Source organism: Manacus candei, unplaced genomic scaffold (genome assembly GCF_025592945.1).
Source record: "Manacus candei isolate 608988 ecotype Guabito, Panama unplaced genomic scaffold, ASM2559294v1 h1tg000011l, whole genome shotgun sequence".
NCBI classification, from domain to species: Eukaryota; Metazoa; Chordata; class Aves; order Passeriformes; family Pipridae; genus Manacus; species Manacus candei.
In genome coordinates this window covers 24,454,416-24,473,759 of record NW_026138059.1, presented here as the reverse complement: position 1 = coordinate 24,473,759, position 19,344 = coordinate 24,454,416, and the positions used below count along the sequence as shown (strand labels likewise).

General features: G+C 39.0%; 1 protein-coding gene and 1 long non-coding RNA gene across 4 annotated transcripts in view; one reads left to right on the top strand and one right to left on the bottom strand.

The window, feature by feature from the left end:
• Positions 1–19,344, top strand: part of UBE3D (ubiquitin protein ligase E3D) — a 135,643-nt gene that overhangs the window by 80,194 nt on the left and 36,105 nt on the right. The window contains exon 9 of one of the 3 annotated variants that reach the window (XM_051777963.1): positions 2,535–5,345. The exons of 1 other annotated variant lie outside the window; for it this stretch is intronic. In XM_051777963.1, the coding sequence (XP_051633923.1) occupies positions 2,535–2,547 (13 nt within the window). In that variant the 3' untranslated portion in view covers positions 2,548–5,345. Of the gene's footprint in view, positions 1–2,534; positions 5,346–19,344 lie in introns of those variants that run through there. One more of the 3 variants, XM_051777960.1, reaches the window with a different exon arrangement.
• Positions 13,119–18,160, bottom strand: LOC127466762 (uncharacterized). The gene is made up of 3 exons (XR_007902848.1): positions 17,716–18,160; positions 14,936–15,254; positions 13,119–13,883 (listed from the first exon to the last, which is right to left on the bottom strand). It is a non-coding gene; the product is annotated as an uncharacterized LOC127466762 (long non-coding RNA).

Below are 19,344 nucleotides of genomic sequence, written 5' to 3'. Positions count from 1 at the left end.
GGGAAACATTATGTTGCAAATAATCCTCTCAAAGGAGAGAAGAAGTATGTTTAATGCATTATAAAATATAGCAAGTAGTCAAGTTAAACAAATATATTCACTCTAATGGTACCTCAAAGCTGTGTAGCAAAGGTGTCTGCAACTTCGGGTAGAAAATCTGCTTAAAATTTTGAATATTGTGTATTGAAATGGTTATTGTTTATCTTGGTCTTTCTTTTTCTTCCTTGTAGTGCAAGGACAAATCTCATACCTTGTTAAAGTCAATGTAAGTTTAGTTTTTTACTTAATTGGTGCCAGGATTTCATCCCTAGCAAGTATGATTCTTCCACATAGGTAAAATTTTACATTTGCTATTAATTATGAATCTGCCTCTATTCATCTGAGCAACTAAATCATAAGAAAGGTGGCAAGCATATTGATTTTCATTTTATGTCTTTGATGGTGGGGGTCTTTAGCATGGTGGGTAAATTTCCCTACATGATGAGTAGTCCCTAGCTTTTACGACACCCCTTAGCTGAGCTGACAGAAATGTTTTTGATGTTGCAGCTTACTGTTGGGAAATGCTGATGGAGCTGAATGAAAACACTCAGTGGGAATATGTCAGTGAGATGAGATTTTCATGGGAAAGCAGGCAGACTTTCACCCTGGCCAGCCAGCTGTTTGCTGGCCAGCGTTGCCTAGAGACGTTTCTGAAAATGTGTATTCCACATGAATCATAAGAATGGTTTGGGTTGGAAGGGACCTTAAAGATCAAATTGTTCCAACTCCCCTGACATGGGCAGAGACACCTTCCACTAGATCGGGTTGCTCAAAGCCCTATCCAACCTGCTCCTGAACACTTCCAGAGATGGAGCATCCACAGCTTCTCTGGGCAACCTGTACCGGTGTCTCACCACTCTCACAATAAAGAATTTCTTCCTTATATTTAATCTAAGACATGAAAATGCAAGTGAATTTTAGTGCCAGTTTGGAAGAAGAAAAGAATTATTTGGAAATGGGGAAGCTTTAAGGGATCTCAGTTTTGTTATCTGTACAAAGCCTTCCATGTAGTAGCATCGCAGCTTTCTAATAGGTTATTGCTGTTAGTGTTGGAGTAGCAAAAGAGTGTTCAGGAATTGAGATTGCATGGGGTTTTTTTCTATTCTTAACCAAGAATTGTTATTTTCATGTCCCATTTATGCCTTGGGGACATGTTATTTAGACACGGGCCTTTTTACGACTGATTCTCTGAGAAGCCTTTTAGATATGTTAAAAATGCTTTATTTTTTTTCACTCTCTGAAACATACTTTGGGCATAGGATTCAAAATGAATGTTTTAACTCTGTTTTGCCCTTTGTTCTGAACACTCCACTCAGTGATATTTTATGCTTTTATTCAATTCCTTCTGCTTGATCATGTTTCATGCATTCTTTAATCACAGTGTTGAGTAGAGTGGTGATTGAGGGTCAGCTGTGAAAATCCAAAGTGGTAATTGATAGTAATTTGAATCTTCACTTAAGTGACTGTTGAAAGGTCTTGGAGAGAACAAAGGGGAAGTGTTTATCTCACATATTTTTTTTTGGTCTGTTTTTCATGGGGTAGGAGAAACAGGTTATATATTTTCAGAAGATGGTTGTGTAACCTGGTAGAATTTTTTTCTTTCTTTCTTTTCTTTTGTGCCCTTCTGTGATGGAACCTGTCCATCCGTTTTTCTGTCTTTGTGATCAGCAAAAAATATGTGAAGCAATCTCCTTGGCAGATAAGAATCTGGATGTGTGATTGTGTTTCCAGTCAGCTAGCTTAATTTCTGCGTTAGTATCATGCAGGTCCTGAAGAAAGCTAAACCAAAACCAAAACCATACAGGAGAAACTGCTGCATGGATGTGACAAAGAATGAATGAGTTGGGACAGCAGAAATTCTGTAGGTCTCTTGTACTTGATAGATCACCTTCCCTCTAAATAGCTGTTACACAGTTGACTTAGTCCACTAAAGAGAAAAGGTACCTCATTTGCTATCTTCTGATCGTATACAAGTATTTGTCTTCTCTCCTAGGGTAGGATTTTGGTTCCTGGTCATTTTAAAATGTAAGGCATTTTTTCTTTATGACTTTGGACTTTTCATTGTGACTTTGGAATCAGGATTTGACTTATAGTGACGGCACTGTTCAAACAGTATTCAGACAGACCAGGGAATGTATCAAAGATTTAATCTAACTAGTTTCAAAATACTATTAAATAGCCTTTTAAGTTAGATGAGATTACTACCTTGTGCTTTTTTATTTTGGGGAAAAAAAAAGTTTTGATACTTGGTTCAGCAACCCTTGCAGTGCTTGAGCAAAAAGAAAGCTTGGGAATTTTTAGGAGACCTACTAGGTAGAAAAGACGTGGGAAAGTAACACTGCTCTCAAATATAGCCTCTGTTTTCTTATTGCATTAGTGTGTTATTAGGTAAAAATATTATTATAATATATAATTTCTGTTGATACAAAGAAACATCTTTGTTTTACCTGCACTGTAAAGACTAATCAGAATATTGTTTCTACTTCCTTTTGTAGGTTGCCTTTTTGAAGATGTGAAGAATGCATATACAGTTGAAAACTATTGTCAAATTTATTTTCAGCAGAAATATGTACAGATAACTTCCAATGGTGTGACTTCTAGAAAAAATCCACTGGCAATCCAAAAGAACGTGGTGTGTGGTGTGTATTCTTCATATCTGAATGTGTTTCAAAACCAGAGTTCACTTTTGCATTCAGTACATTCTTAGATGTCATTCTAAGAGTGAATTACCTGTGACTCCTCTGACATCCAGCTGGGATGACTATTATGATATCTTCATTGCCAGAACACCTTTATCAGTGTTTGGTAGCAATGTATATGTCCTTAGGAAAGTTCACAACTGTAGCAAATATTTTAAAATATTTAATGTCATGGATACTAATGTAAGTTCTTTATTTTCTCTGTTTTGGTGAAGTTAGAGGTCCAACTTTAAAACATAAACTCTAGTTTTTGTAAAACTTATATGTTTCTCATCTATATTGTTTCCACATTAAGGTTTACCTTTCTGCTTGTGAGGGAAGGCAGTTTCTGTATTCCTACGCTGTATATAAGGTTTTTTAAACTGACAATGTTTTGGTTACTGGGAATAATTATTCCTTCAACTTCAAAAAAGTGTGTGATGAGTGACTCTGCAGAAACTGCTGGAGGTGAAAGATACTTGTAGAAAGTCAATACAGCTACTCTAAACTGTTGTTCTCTGTTGTGGATGCTCAGCTGCCTTCCATGGGAGTGATAGCATATTTACATGGGACACAGAAGCTGTTACCATTTTGGTTTTGGAGTGGATTATTTCTTAGTTGCCAGCAAGTTTTGCCTTCCTTTGTGCAGGGAAACAGGATGGCCCAAGTTCGTAGGCCAAAGATCAGAAAAGAAGTCTCCTGCAATTTTTGCCTCAATTCCTACTTATTGGGATGGGCTGCTCTTGGGTTAGAAGGAGGTGATCCTTTAATATCTTATCCCAGATATCCCAGACCATTCCAGTGTCTTATTCCATACCTGCCTCACTTATCTGTAGATTTCCTTAAACAACTGCTCTTGGCAAAACAGTCAGTTACTGGAATGGTTCATCTGACCTAGTGTGACAATTCTTGTGTTCTCAAAATACATACCAGAAGGTATCCAAATGGGGAAAAAAAAAAAAGGAGAAGGAGAGAGCCTGTTTATGTAGGCTGGCCTGTTTTAACTCTTACAATAAAAAGATTCTACCTTTTTGGAAAATAGCAATATTTTGGCGAAATTAATTCTAGAGGGAATATTCTTGTTAGATGAGTTTAAAAATTTCTGAATTTCAAGGAAAGTTTACACTCTCTTTAAATGATCCTAATGTAAGAACTGACCCTACAAAGCGTGGAACACCTGGGTTTTACACATCCAAAGACAGGTAGCTGAGGCCTCCCAGCACCCAGTCTGGATATTATTTTTTGTTATTATTTTAGTTTTCAGTATTAAAGGATGAACAAAATTATTCTGAATGTTGTATTCAGTGACTAAGTTATCTAGCTCCAAGATATTTTGTCCATGAACCAATGTTTAGTCATTTTATGAATAAAATATTTTTTCTAAATTAGTTTACTGTTTGTTTTGCCTAATTTCTGTGACAGTTTCAGCTTCCCAGAGTACGACTGAGCAATTTGCAGAGGGAAGTCATTCATATCACACCGAAATGCTCCAACTTTAAAATCTTTTTCAGCCTCTTTAAATGACCCCTTTTATTGTTTTGCATATATGGGGCAATCTTAGGTTAGGGAATATTTGTGCTTTTGAGGTTCAATCTCTTGTCATGTCCTGCCCCATTTGGTATTGTGGCCATAAGGAGTTAATTGACCTCTGGTAACATACATGGTTCCAGAATTATGAGTGCAGACATTCCATTGGAAGTATTTTTTGGGACAGTGCCCTTCCAGAGATGAAAGACCAATCAACCCAATCCAGCCTGGTCTGTCTCACCTCTAGGAGTTAATGGCTCCCATTATGCTACTACAACATCAGTGCCGCAGCAGGCTCAGGAAGGAAATCCTGAGAGAGTGCCAAGCCCAGTGTGTGCACTTAAAACATGGAATTTCTTGTCAGCTTGTCCTCTCTATGCATGTTTAAAGCTTTTGGTTATTCTTTTTTACCCTATACATTGGTGAGCAGGGTCTGCCTGGGGTGGAGTTAACATTCTTCATTGCAGCATGTATGGTGCTGCAGTATGGATTTGTGGCTCCAGCAGTGCTGGTAGCACACCAATGTTTTGACTGTAGCTGAACTTTTTCTCATTTCCCCCCTACGCCCACCTGTCCCAGTAAACAGGCTGAAGGTGGGCAAGAAGTGGACACAGCAGGAACAGCTGACCTGAATTGGCCAAAGGGATATTCTGTACCATACAGCATCAAGCATAGCAGAGAAACTGGGGATAGTGGAAGAAAGGGGAGGAGAGGGGTTACTTCCAAGGTGTTGGTTGCTCAGAGAATAGCTGAGCATCGTCCTGTTTGTGAGAGGTGATGAGTTACTGCCTTTGCATCACTTGGTTTCATTTTTGTTTGGTTGTTTGGATTTTTTGTCTTTCCTTCACATATTAAATTGTCTTTCAACCTACAGGATTTTTTTCTTTTTTCTTCCTGTTCTCTGCCCCATCGTGCTCATGGAGGAATGAGGGGTGCACGAGCAGCTGGATGGGTGCTTAGCTGCTGGCCGGGGTTGATGCACCACAATTGGAAGTAGAATTGTGAAATCACAAAAGGAAAAAGAATAAAAAACTCTGTTCCAGCTGCCCTCCCATTTGGGGGCATTTTTCTGCCCCAGTTTCCCAATGGTCACAGTTGTCTGTCTGTATCTATAGGACTGGCAGGGTAAATTGACCCACTTTGTGTCATGTTTCCCTTTCCTTGATTCTAACTCTGAGACATCCATTGACATTTAACTATTGAAATTATAGGGACAATATCAGACCACATGTGATATTATATAATTGATAATTGATAATATAGAATTGGGGTGTTTCCATTTGAAAGTAGATTTCTTTGGCCATGTTCAGAAAAGATCTGGTTTTATGCTTTCCCAGGTACCAGGCACCTGTCCTTAGAAGTGCTTTTTAGATTGCAACAGGCATATAAAAAACATTATTCAGAACTCTGGTTTCTGAAGACAAATTTATTGGTGCTTTTTTTTCCCACCTCCTATTTATTATGTCACCTTTCCTACAGAACCAGTAGTGGATTAGAGGTGTGACAGCTTCATTTGACACTTTCTTGCATTCTAAATTCTTTATAAAAGCAAAACTTGGCCTTTTTTATCTTTGCAGTGAACCATGGGCTCGTAAAAAATGGACTTAGGTTCAGAAAAAATGTCAAGTTCAACTCAAGGCTTCTTTCTTGACCTTTGTCTATGACTGCTCTTGCCTCCATTTCTCTCTCTGTTGAAGAGTGTAATATTTAGTTTTACTGTTTTCTTGTTGACAGCAGCATTTGGAAAAGTAGTGTAAGTACAAAGCATAATTAGGTACTGTGTTATTGTCTTTGCATCCAGAGTTAGTAGTCTAAATATCATGTTTGGATACATCCATAACAGAAAGCTTGTTTTGTTTTGAAGTGTGCAGACACCATCTCCATGCAGATGGAAAAGCATACAGCAAGATAGGGACTGGCCTAGAAGCTGTGCTCTTACAAAATATTTGGTCCTTCTTATTGTTTGCCCTCTCTCTCCGGCATTTTTTGTCTGTTACAGTCTGCATTCTTCACTGCAGAAAGTGTCTTAATTTTTGCTTTCTGTAGTGCCAAGCATGGTGTTAGTCCTGAAGTAATAATATTTAATCAACAATAACATCAAGAAGTCCCCAACTTGCATTAACTGAGACAGATGTGCATCCTTTCATAATGTGCAGTTACCAAATAGTGTATGGCACAAGAAGAGATTAAAAATGACGGCTTTAATTCTAATATACCATCAGATTATAAAGCTGGCTATTGGTGTGGTCCGAAAACATACCTGTCAGACCAGTGCTGTACTCACCATTTGCAACAACAGACAACAATTTTGTTTCTGGCATTAACAGGTCACAGGGCAATTCTATTTGTGTAGGGCTTGCTGCTTCGTTTAAACAAGTTTGACCATTTAACTGGGATAGTTAAATTGGCATACCAAATTGAGTCCCAGTGGGGCTATTTTAATTCCAAAATTAGTGTGACTTTCTAGCTTAGTTTAAATCCCTGCTAGAGTAGGTTAGGATAAACTGAACAATCATAACAAATGAGTTAATCAGAGAGCTGTACTGGTCTTATCCTGTGAGTTGAGGGGCAAGTTCTAGTTTACTTCCATTTTACTTTTCTTTGTAGAGAAACTTTTATATCTAAGAAGCAACTTTAATTAAAATTTACAATGGATGATTCTGCTCTCAAACATTCTGGGCTTAATGCAAATGCTTTTCAGTAATTTTCTTTTTGTTTTACTGCCTTATTTTTTGTTCCTCCAGAACATCACTTTGTGGTTACAATTTTAGACTTTGTGTCCTACCATTTCTCTTCTAGCCAACTGTGCTCCATTATAAATGACAGATAGCTTGTTTGAGGTATTGAATTAGCTCATAACTCTCATTCCTTTTGGTTTACCTCCATGGGTTTTCTTGCTCCTGTTGTATCACTGTTGTAGAAGCACTGCAAAATCTGCAGATGGACAAATTATAGAAACATTGAGCAACTCTGTCTTTTGAAACTGCTTCAGTTTATTCATTCAGAGCATGCCGAATCGCCTCACAGCAGACACCATGGAGCATTTGCTGACATTCACAGATTCAGGAAATTTTGCAGGTTCACATGCAAATTGCTCAGTAGCAACATTTATGTCTTCCAATACCTGATTGATTAAAGCAGGGCATTTTTCTAACTGTGGACAGCAATGGCTGTGTTCAGATCCCATGGTACTGTGGTTCAGCGTGTTCAGCTGTGTTCTCTTAAACATGGCAGTAATGCTATGGTCTCTCTGCCACATGCTCCATTCCCTTCTGATCATCTTACACATGGATTATATAGGTCTGTATTCTGTGTTTTTAGTGATAGATACTTCTTCTACCCACTTATATTCAGTGATTATATAAATGTGTATCAATTTATCAGTGTAAACAGTAGAAAACTGTTTATTTCAAAATATAAAACATTAGCATATCTTATGTACTTTCAATCACTTCCTCAAGATTGCAAAGCATTTTAGTATTTATCTTCTTTTGCAAAACTAAGTTTTCTGTAGTGCAGGCAGGATAGCAGAATTGCAGATGGGCAACATGTTTGTGTCACTGGCAGCTCCACCAGGGGCTTGTGAAACAGCCTTTATACCTTCTTTACACCTTCATTACTGACACCAGGTAATTGCAATCACAGTGGGTTGGCCATCTTTCACCTGTGTGTGTTTCCCCTCCTTTAGAACTATGACTGTATCATAAAGGTCATGACTCTCCTGTCAGTGACAAGGTCATTTGTTCAGCAGTGCAACTGGGAAAAAAGTCCCTGTGTGGCCATAAATTGAGTTACACAGATGAAGGGCAGACCATCAAGTGCAATAAAGCTGATGTAGCTGTCCCAACTTTAATGGAGCCATTGCCAGTTTACATCAGCCAACGATGTTCAGTGTAATAGGAGGGAGATGAAGTCTCTTGTCTTCTCCTGTCAGCCCCACTCCAGAATACAGAATTCAGTTGGCACACATATAGAAAGAGGGCTGGTCTGAGAAAGGCCTGAGACTACATCTGGACAGATGTGGAGTCAGTTGCCGTCATTGTGCCATCCTAATGTGAAGGCTCAGCAGAGCTCAGAAGTGAAAATGAAGAGAGACATTGTCTGTAAAGCAAGAGGGGAGAAAGAAATTCCGTGCTCTGTCAGATCTGCATGATGTAGTCCTAGATTAATAGGCTTACTGAGTATATCCATGATGCAACGGCTCTGCTCTCAACTTCTTTGTCAACTATGTCAGAAGTTTCTAGTTTCTGTCTGTGACTAATGGGAAGCATGACATGCAATAATCCAATTGTATAGTTAGTGTAGGCTGTTTGCTCAGATTACTTGACTTGTCCTTTACTAGACTTTGATTTGTGTGGACATAATATGAAAAGGGCAAGCACAGTCCTTTGTTTGAGCTTTGAAAGAAAATGGAGGTATGGACAATTTACAGCTTGTGCTTTGTTGCTGTAAAGAGGTTTTGTGACTTTGTTGGAATAAATGTTTTCAAACACGTGAAGCAAGATGAAAATGCACTGAATTAAGAGTGCCTTTTAAATTTGTGGCTATTGGGAAGAAGATACATGTTGCCGTTTTAGTTGATTCACAGTAATTATTAAGATCATATTTTGTGGTTGAGGTGCACAAAAATATCTCGACTGTTGCAGCCTCTTATCTCAAGAGTACAAAGAGCAGTGTCTGTTCCGATCCAGCAAGCACAGCTCCAGCAGCTCAGGCAGTTCTCCAGGTAGGTAAGTAAACAAGGCATGAGTGAGCCCCATAGAGGACAGGGAACATAGCGCAGCAGAGGGCTCTGTAAGATGCTTAGAGGGAAAATACATTAACAGTGCATCTGAAGGAAACATTTTTTCTGTCCTTTAAAGTGCTTTTTAGATTGCAACAGGCATATAAAAAACATCTTGATAAGCTGGAGATTTTGGAATTGGCATCATTATTTGTGAATGAAAATGTTTTTTGGCCTGTTGGGGTTTTTTTCAATGATAACATTAACTCAAAAGAACATCTTGTCATACAGCAGTGCTGATTTAGTTTGCAAATATATCTACTTACCTGTGGATTTATTAATGTATGTGTTACAATCTGTGCCTTCCTCCTCTTCCAGATTTTGACACTTGCTTAGCAAGAGCAACCATTTACACAAGAGTATATTAGCTTTCGCCAAATTTAGAAAATTTTTGTTTGAAGTAGAAATGAGTTGCAATTTGTTGTTATAGTTACCAGAAGACTAGTAAGTAAAAAAGACCTCACATGGGCTATTTTCTTTGTAGTTTATCATTTCACATTTTAGCCTGGATTTTTGTCTCTTATTCTACTAAGCAGGTGTTACAGTATCAGTATTTAACATTTTTATTTTGATCATAGAACATAATTTTAAAGCATTTTTGAAAGAGCTGGATTTCAGAACCTGTAAGACTTTTCCATTCCTTAGACAAAATCTCCTGTTACAGCTAGTGCTCTTCCACATGGTTTTCTCTCATATGAGTACTTTCATATCCCGATCCACCCTAAATTTAATCACTTTAAGGAGGTGGGAGGGGGGATGCCTGTCCTGCTATCCTTACTGGAAACCTGACCCCGAGTCTCACTGTTCTGATAGGAATCTTTTGATTTCTGGGGTAAGTGTATCCCTGGCTAATTTCCACCCATTTGTTGTTGTGCCAACAGCATTCTTCAATACAGGTAGCTTTCTTCCTGAGTTCTTAAACCTTATTCTACACTTTGGGAACAATCCTATCTCCTCAGGGTTAATTTTATTAATGGTTTCTTTCCCAAAGATAGGCTTAGCATTCTAGCAAATTCTCTGTCTGCGCCCATTTGTGCAGGAGTGAGCAAATTGTGTGCAGAGTGTGCATCTTAGCAAAGAGACATAATACTTGTTTGTTACTTTTGGTAACACCTCATTTCATGCATTAGTTAGCACTTCTATTTTTTTTCAAGTTTGCAGCACACTGGTGGTTCATAGCAAACATTCCAACTCTTCTTCCATTTTCAACTGTAGAGACCCAAAGAATGCCATTATTCTCTGGCAGAAAAATCTGATTATTTCATAAGTGCATGACCTCATGCTTTGTGTGTTTGATCCTTTTCTTAGTTTTCTTGATCCTCATCTTTATGATGCTTCTGACTGTCACATCAGTAAATGTTCTTAAAACATTTCTAGTGGACCATGTCACTGTGCTATGGTCACTAGTGAAAATGTTTATTAAGATCAGCTTATAGGCAAACTACTATTCCCTGAAGTTGGTTACTTCTCTGTCTGGTTTCCATTGAGAATTTGAACCTTGGGAGTTCATTTCAGACCTCAGCAGGAGTCAGGATCTCAATGCCATCATTGAACCCTGTGCTAGTCCTGATCTACCAAGCAGATTTACCCCTTCAGCTGTTATTGACACTCACTGGGCCATACATTTTCCTGACCATACACATAAGAAAAATGCTCTAGTGAATGGAGTTCCCCCTGGTCTGTAGTAAACAGGTGTTGATATATTATATACTTCAACTATTAGGCAAAAATTGCAGATTATCTCGTTCTTATTTAATACTCTGTTGCTGGTCCATTTGATTTTTTTTTTGTCCCTACTGAATTCTGGAGTGGTTTGTTAATTTTAATATTTGCTACAAAAGAATGTGATTCTAGTGACCAAATGCTCCTGTAAAAACACAGTGTTATACTCTATCCCTTCTGTCATGAATACCAAACAAAACCTCATGCTAGATTGGAATCAAATTATAGTAGTTGGAGCAAGACACTGGTCAAATTCCAGTATTGTTAATGGAAAGTGTTGCTCCTCTGAGCTTGGATACTTCATACTACAGCTAGTAGCTATGTGACTATAGACAGGACCTGGGCGATTCAAACTTTTCCTGCCTGAGTGTGCGAACTTTCAAGGAGATGTCTGACAGACCTCTGACAGATCTGTGCTTTGGTTTTTCCATATGTAATGTTATTTATATCCCAGGCTAATAATAATGCACTATACCCTATATAAGTTTTTTTTAACTACGAACTCTCCAGATCCGTCATTCTGCGTGGTGGGAGTTTGTCATCACTGTAGTGTTGGAGCAGCTTTGTGCATTCTGTAACACAGGTAGCACCTCTCAAGTGTGACCTACCCTTTCTCTCTGCAGAAAGGAAGTGCAAAATGCCTGTTGTCTTGATCTTGTGGGGATGAGCATGGTGTGGTTGCCTGCTTGTTTTAAATGTACGACCTTCTTGGTGACACTGTCAGAAGAGGCAAGTGACAGAAGCGTGCCTGGGAGGGGAAGGTGTTTGGGTTTGCCATGGTCCAGAGTTTCCATGTGAGGTCCCTCCATAAGTGAAGGGGCCACTGTGAAAAGTTTTTCTCTTGTGGGAAGTGTATAGCTATCCTGAGCCCAGATTTTCAGGTATCTTGAAGAAATTGCTTTGGGATCGTGGATTTGATTCAAAGCTCTATGAGACAGCAGCACAGACAGCAGGTGCTAGGTCACTGACGTATTTTATTAAAGTCTAGTTGGAAGGAATTTTTTTGTCGTTAAGTTGTGTTTAAAAACATTGAATATACACTGCACAATTTTTGCCCTGTCACTAGCAGTCTTTCTAAAGTGCAGGCTACACTGATCAGCCAAAGGCGGGTTGGTCTGTCACCATGACGTTCTGCATTCCTCTGCCTACCACCAACAACTAGAAATGTTTTGTCTTGCTTAAGTCCATTTCAAGTAACAGTTCATGTCAATTTAGCAATGTTCAAACATAAGCTTGCTAATGGTAGTGGCCTGACTTTAGGGAAGGATGGATGAATGAGCAGAGTGTCTGCAGTAATCTTTGTCTGATTAGCAATGTGATTTATGTATACCATGGTCTTTATTACCCTGATGCATGCACAACAAATGCACAGGAATGACATGTACAGCTGCAGAAGGTAATCCAAGCTATTGTTAGTTATTAATTTAATGTAATCCTCTAATCAAAGATGATACAGTAATGCACAAAAGGACACATGTAAATTTATATTTGGTATTTTCTGCCATGAAGTTTTTTGTCACATAATCTAAGCAGGGGTTTAAGGTTTTAATGATGTATATGAAAAGGATTTTAATTATTTAGAAGAAAACATTAGGAATTCTGATATTGTCATGTGTTTAGACACAGTCTCCAATGAAACTGTGGGGACTTGCTACTTCAGGTAACTGTACCTTGTGCATCTGATTTCATGAAGAATTCAAGATCAAAGGTAACATTAGATCAGTCTTAATATTGACATAATTTGTTGATAATAAGAAAATTTGGACTTCTTATCCTTCTAATGAAATGGTGTTGCACACATTGCAAATCTCTGGTAATTTCATTTTCCTGTAATTCCTAAAGAGAATAGGCAAGTAACAGTGCACCGGGGCATTTTATCAGGAAATTGAGGGCCATCTTCACTAGTTTTTCTAGATAGCTTTTCTCCTTCCCTCTGTGTTGTTGTTTTTCAAAATTGCATTTCTTTGGTACCATCTCACTTCTGCAAAAGACAATTTTGTTAAATGTATTCCCAAATGCACTGATGAAGTTAGAACTGTTTGGCAAAGGCTTGGAGACAAAGATGCTGCTGTGAAAAATGAGTCTTGTCAACAGAAAACTGATTTGTGATCACCGAATTTGGACAACGTGGTCAATGTTGTATTATCTGTTTGTCTCCCACTTTCATGTGTATCCACTATCCTAAGGGAGTTGTTATATGTCAGGAGCATCTATATGGACTCTGCCAACTCTTCTTTACTGTCAAACTATATCAGAACAGAGACATTTTCTATCTTTCAGCACTATGGCTTTTGCCCAGTGTAACTGGATATCCTGGGGCTTTGTGGCTGGCACGCTGGGATTTGGACATTTAGTTCTTTTTTTGTGCATCTGTACCTGCTTTGTCTTTCTTCTGTGCTTACAAAATGGGAGAAAAGCAGAAAAGCACGGTCTAGTCTTGAGAGGGATGTTATTAGGAGAAACGTGCTAAAAGACTGTAAGAAGCCAAGGATTTAGTAGATAAAATGTGAATTTGCTATAGACTGTTTCTAAAAGAAGTCGTATCTTGTTCCATACTAATAGTTGTGTGGCATTTTGGCACGTAAGTGAAAAGCTGTTGCTCTCTCTGCTAGGAGATCATATTATTTCCTTCTCTTTACTCGTAATGCGTTTACCCTGCCTGTGATTTATGTAGCCAGGAACAAGAACTGAAGCACTTACACAGGGGAGATGTGTAAGTGCTTGCATGGGTTCCTTGTATGTCAGAACTGTTAAAAACTAATCTTTAGATCTATAACCCATAGGACAGTGTTTCTGAAGAGAACACCTTAAACCTGTTGGTATTTATTTATTAGTTTCACTGCTGTGTTATTTCTATCCTGTTTAACAGCTGATATCGTCCCATGTTTTTCAAGATCCCAGGGTTTTTATTGTAGCTGCAATTGTTCTTTTGTTGAGATCAGCAGAGCAGCTGGGCTTCTACAGCAAACAGAGACAGCAGGTCTATTTTAGTCAATGAGCTAATAGTTTATGCGAGTCTAGGAAATTCTGCTTTTTATTAAACTGCAGCAGCTTGTTCATACTCTCTTGGACTTGTCATTGATATAATATCCAGTCTTCTTAAAATGTGCGCTTCTTGTTTTGTCCTAATCCATCTGTTTGAAAAACAAAAAGTTAAATGGGCTATGAACTATGTGTGTTACTTTGATCACAGATTTGGAATTTCCTGCCTCATACAAAGGAGCAAAGATTAGCCTTAAGGATGTAACTTCAGTCTAACACCCAGATCTAACATTTGCATTGCAAAAGGGGGAACAATCATGTCTTTGCAAGGTATTCTAGGAGACCCCTTTTCCAAAGTAGAAAATCTGCACTTCAGATGCTCAGATAAATTGTCTGGGGTGTCCCTTCTTTTACAGACAGCTGCTAAGACCTAGGAGGGATGCTGTCTGTCCTTGTTGCCACTGACTGAAGCATAGGAGGTGACTTCTCAAGTATGTGCTATTTCTGTATAATCTGAGTTTCATTGTATTAGTTGGGCTGAACATCCTACAGGTCATTAGGAAGGGTATGTAATATAGGAAGGTTTAACAGAGGTGCACACACAGAAATGTCCTGTCCCTCATAAGATGATATCAGAAAAAATTTCATGTATTTGCTGATGTTCCTTTGCTACTTGAATATCCAGCAAGAGAAACAGCACCTGAAGAGTAAGGCAAATATTACATGAAACAGGCTAGAAAGCTAGAAGACGAACTCTTCCAGTGAGCCATGATGACTGGCTGCATTCTCACTAAAACCCTACCATCCAGGCCTTTTCCTTTCATGCTGTTAAGGCACCATGCAAATAATCTGATGTCTGTGTAACCCGTATCTCTTTTGTCAGTAAGAATGTAGCCCTCTAACCTCTGAAAGTCACACCAACTTCCCTGGGCAATTACTTTGGCCATTTTGTGCTAGAAATGGTCATTTAGTACTGCACTAACTTAAAAAAAAAAAAGTTTTAAATTACCCTGAATGGAACTTTAAAAGGTAGCAAGAAGGGACCAAAGGGAGAAGAACTAGACTTCAGCTCTCCATATTCTGCATATAACAGAGCCAGAATAACATAGTACCCCATTCTCTCTGTAACAGGAAAAATCCTTTAGACTGGCTCTCCCGTGCAACCACTGCAAAGGCAGTTTAAATACAGCAGAAACAGACTCACTGACAAAGTTGTGAGCAGTTTCTAATTTGCAACATCCTTGTTCAACTCAGGCATCCAAAAGGTCCTTGAGCAGAAGTCACTGCAAATGAGTCCAACCTCCTGGTGATCGTCACTTGTGTAGGTGTTAGTGTTGAACACTTTCTCACCTCCTGGAATGCAGGAGGGCTTTTGCTTTGCAAAGTTTTCAGTTGTTGCAGTTTATCTGAAATTCCCCTGGTCAAAGGTTCATGTGCTTTGTAAAGCTGAGCTTCCAGGCCAGCATGTAGAAGGTATGGAACAGGAACGTATGTGCTCCTGAGAGGTGCCTTTCTAATTCTTCCTGGTGGGAAGGTGGATGAAGAAATTAATAAACATGGATTCTATTATGCCTTTTTAAAAATAGTTTAAATTAAAGAAATACATGTTTAGGGAACAGTAATGGATCCACACACTGCTTAAAAACTGAAGCAAACATGAACACTTGCAAAATGACATTAAAAACTTAATTTTAAAACATTTTAATAATTTCACACTAAGGCAAGGAAGTTCCAATTAGAAAACTATCCAGTGTCAGAGGGGCAGCACGGAATGCTGTTGGATATCTGAACCCTCAGCTGACAAATGGTTTCTAATTTGGGGCCAAATTAAACTCTCATTTACGCTGGCATGTGTCCCCGGGAACTCTTTTCACTTCATCAGGGTACTTGAGTCTTACCCCTATGTAGCTGAAACCATAAATGAGCCCTTTTGAAGCTTTTTGCTACTGAGAATTCTTTCAGAGCCTCATCATTATTTAAGTTCTTTCCTGAATAATGAACAGGCAGAGAGAAAAGACTGACAGGCTGTTATAAAACAATAAAATGACCTGATTCTGACTATATTATAGTTAGCACTCTTCAAGTTAGCCCTTATTGTTTACCTCCCACATTTAAATCCACTAAACATTGGGAATCCAGAAACTCCAGATTATTAAGGTATTGAATGGACATGATTACAGCATATAGCATTGTGTTATTCCTGTGGAGGCTTTTCAGAATGGTCTTTCAATGACTTCTTTCCAAGCCTAAGTAAAACAGATCTTTACAGCTGGACATTTGTGTGGCGTACTAGATGCGTTCCATGTGAGTGTGACCTTCAAGCACTGGCTGTTATGGGCACATCTCTTGTGGTTAGCATGATAAATGATGTTACGCTGGCTAATTAAATCAATACATCTCATTAATGTCTTGCAGTTCCTGAATTTCTTGTCACTCTCTAGTCCCATGGAACACTTTCTGTATTTGCTCTTCTCAGATTGACATGCAATTTTTTCAGTCTTTCTCAGCAGAGATACAGTAATTTCAACTGAAAGTAAGTTTGAGAAGTATATTTAGTATGTCCAATAAGAAAACAGTTGAAAGGTAACTGGTAGCACCTCCTGCTTCCCCATTAAATTTATTTTCACCCTTTCACAAATGGAGGACTCTGTGTCTTTTGGACTAAAGTTACAAGATAAACAATGGAAATAACTTTTTTTATTATTATTCAATGTGTTGGGAATTGTGTTAAGCAGGGAGAGAACAGCTGCTGAGAGATATTACATTAAAGAATGTGAAAAATCCTACAAGGATTTTCGCTCTCTTGCAGCACTGACAAGGATCTGAGTAAGGAATATGGCAAAGAATATTGTCCCCATGCCTATTGTGTGTCTGTCTCTATGCTTCCACATAATAGAAAGCCTTTTTCTGGTCCCTTCTTGACTTTTGCAATGTATTAAAGACCTAATAAAAGAGGTTTAAAACCATTCCACACAAAAAAATCCCTGTTTTTCCACAAAAACAGTAGCCTAAATATCTCTCAGAATATGTTAATTGTCTCGGCTATTTTTCGGGGTTTTTTGTCCCCCAGTAAATTGCGTTTTCAATACCACCTCAGAACAGAAACAAAAATATTGATGTTTTGGGGTTTTGTGTTCTCTATAAATTTTGTTTTTCTTTTCCATCCTTATTTACAATTCTTTTTCAAAGGCCAACAAAAGGGAAGAAATTTCTCCAGTTAAGCATTTCTCTGGAAGAGCTTGGAAGAAGCACATTTCTACAACAGCTAACCAAGAAAGAAGAAACAAAAAAGAACAACTGCCAATGTTTTAGTCAAGCCTAGCTTACCAACAGCTCATGTCTGGATAGCTTGTTATGATTCAAGTGGATATATTTTAATTGGGGGAAAACCAAAGTTTGTTTGAATGCACTGAATACCAGTAATTCCCCAAGAGAGAGCTTCCTGGCTGTGGGCAAACACTAACCTTGACTTGGACTCTGTGACATAAATGTGTTTGATTGTCACACGCTAATGCCCTTGGAGTTGCCCCCATCCCTGCAGCATGGTAGTGTGTAGGAACACAGCTTGGGTTCTCCCTGGGAATCCTGTCTTGCCTTTCTTGATTTGTAATGAGGCAACAGAAAGATTCTGGAGTGGAAACTGTGACAACAGCCCTCCCTGCACCCCTACAGCCACTAACTCCAGACCCCTGAGCTGTGGTGCAAATGGGAAGGGAAAGGTAAGGAATAAGCAACCGAACCAGTAGATTTGTTAGGATGGAGTGCTGCCAGGGTAAAACACTGGCATGATTACACACACAGCATCTTACTCAAAGACTTGTCCAGGAAGCCTTTTGCAGGTTACTGAAATCTGCTTTTTGCTGAGCCTGGACCTCTTGTGCAGGACTTTTCCTGCCTTCTTTGCACTATATATAGTAGGTATGTTAGCAAAGGCCCTGAATATAAAAGAAGTCCTCAGGTTCTGTTGCTTCATCTACCACTAACCCGTCACATCGTGATTTGTCCTGCAAGAATTGGGGCTGCATTCTGAAATCCAGCTTGTTATCCAGAGGTGATTCAACACCCAGCTCTCGCCCATCCTTTTCCTGCAGTTAATAGAGCTGTCAGCTCCCCTGTCATTTCCTTGTCACCCTGTCCCAAAACATATAGAAAGCCTTAAAGAAAACCTTAAAGGTCATCCCAGGAGCTTGAAATAAAATTGACCCTTATTCAAAAGTACATGCAAAATAGCTTGGACTTTTCCCTTCGACTGCTATTTATATTTGCCTCTTGTTCCACAGAGAGTTAATGTGTATTGAAAATATGACATTTTCCAGGAAAGTATCTGTTACAGGTGCCAAAGGCTGTTCTGTTGTCAATGCTTTGTGATATTTTCATGGCATGTTTGGAAGAAAGCTTTTTCTCTCTGTCTCCTTCAGTTGCCTTAAGCCCAGCATTACCATCTCATTCAAGAGATGATAATGACTGTGTTCACTTGTTGCATTGGATGTTTGTGCCAGGGGTGTTTATGAATGTTCTAGCAGATTTTAAATACAAACTTCAGTGCCTGGAGACACCTTTGTATTAAAAGCAATTGACTCATCATAGCAGGGAAGGAGAGGTTCAGCAGGTAAAGTGGCACTCAGTCAAGAAGGTGCTTCTTGGCTAGTAAAGCACAGGGGATGACAGCTGCTCTGACAAAGTGACATTTGCATCTCCATAGAAGTGAGACTTTCTTAATTTAACTGGAGAAGTGTCAAGATCATCTGCTGAGTAAGTTAGAAGGAAGTAAGTTTCAGATAGAAAGAAAGAAAATTTCAAGAGGAAAAATTAAATCTACTCAGAGCCCCTGGAAAGGACAGTACTTGTAGACATTGGTGTGGAGGAGAGGTTTTTCTCTAACAAGTGCAGTCTGTGACACATGGTACACAGAGAAACAGTGTCGCTGACACGTCAGGAGAGTGCCCACAGCAAATGAGTAGGATATGGAGTAAAAAGAACCTTTCATAATTTTCCTTATAAGCAGGTTGAGCATAGGCTTCTTTGTTGTGCCTTAAACCCCTTTGTTACAGTGGTGTCTATTTTGGATGCTGTAAATAAATCCATTGGATTTTGCTTTAACTCAGATGGACTTAAAGCACCTGGTTAAAAAGACATTTCATACTGAAGGCTGGCACAGCCCCACTAGGCAACTGGGGATGTGGTCACCTAGAAGCGACGAGGGGAAGTCACTTCTTCCCGCAGTGAGGGATCGCTACGGAGGCTCTTAGCAGGATGCTGGTGAGCATACCTGAATCTCAGTGGTCCTGAAGGAATTTGTCACCCATGCACTTGAGCCATGCTGTGTTTTAATTCCTCTCTGAAAGAGAGAACTTCTGTGTTAGAGTGAGTTTGTCTTTCTCCATGTCTTTCTTTGCTCATGGGCAGCTCCTGGTTTGCTGGGGATACAAGTAGTTTACTAGCAATCATGTCAGAACATTTGCTAGCAATTTACTCTGGCTTTTAAGTCATAAAGCAGCAAAGGGAATTATTGCTGCCATTTCCTAAGCAAGGCAACAAAGACATAGATGTAATAATGCCTGCCCCTAAGTATTTGCCCAGTTTTTTTCACATTCCTCTTTTTGTTTTCCCAAG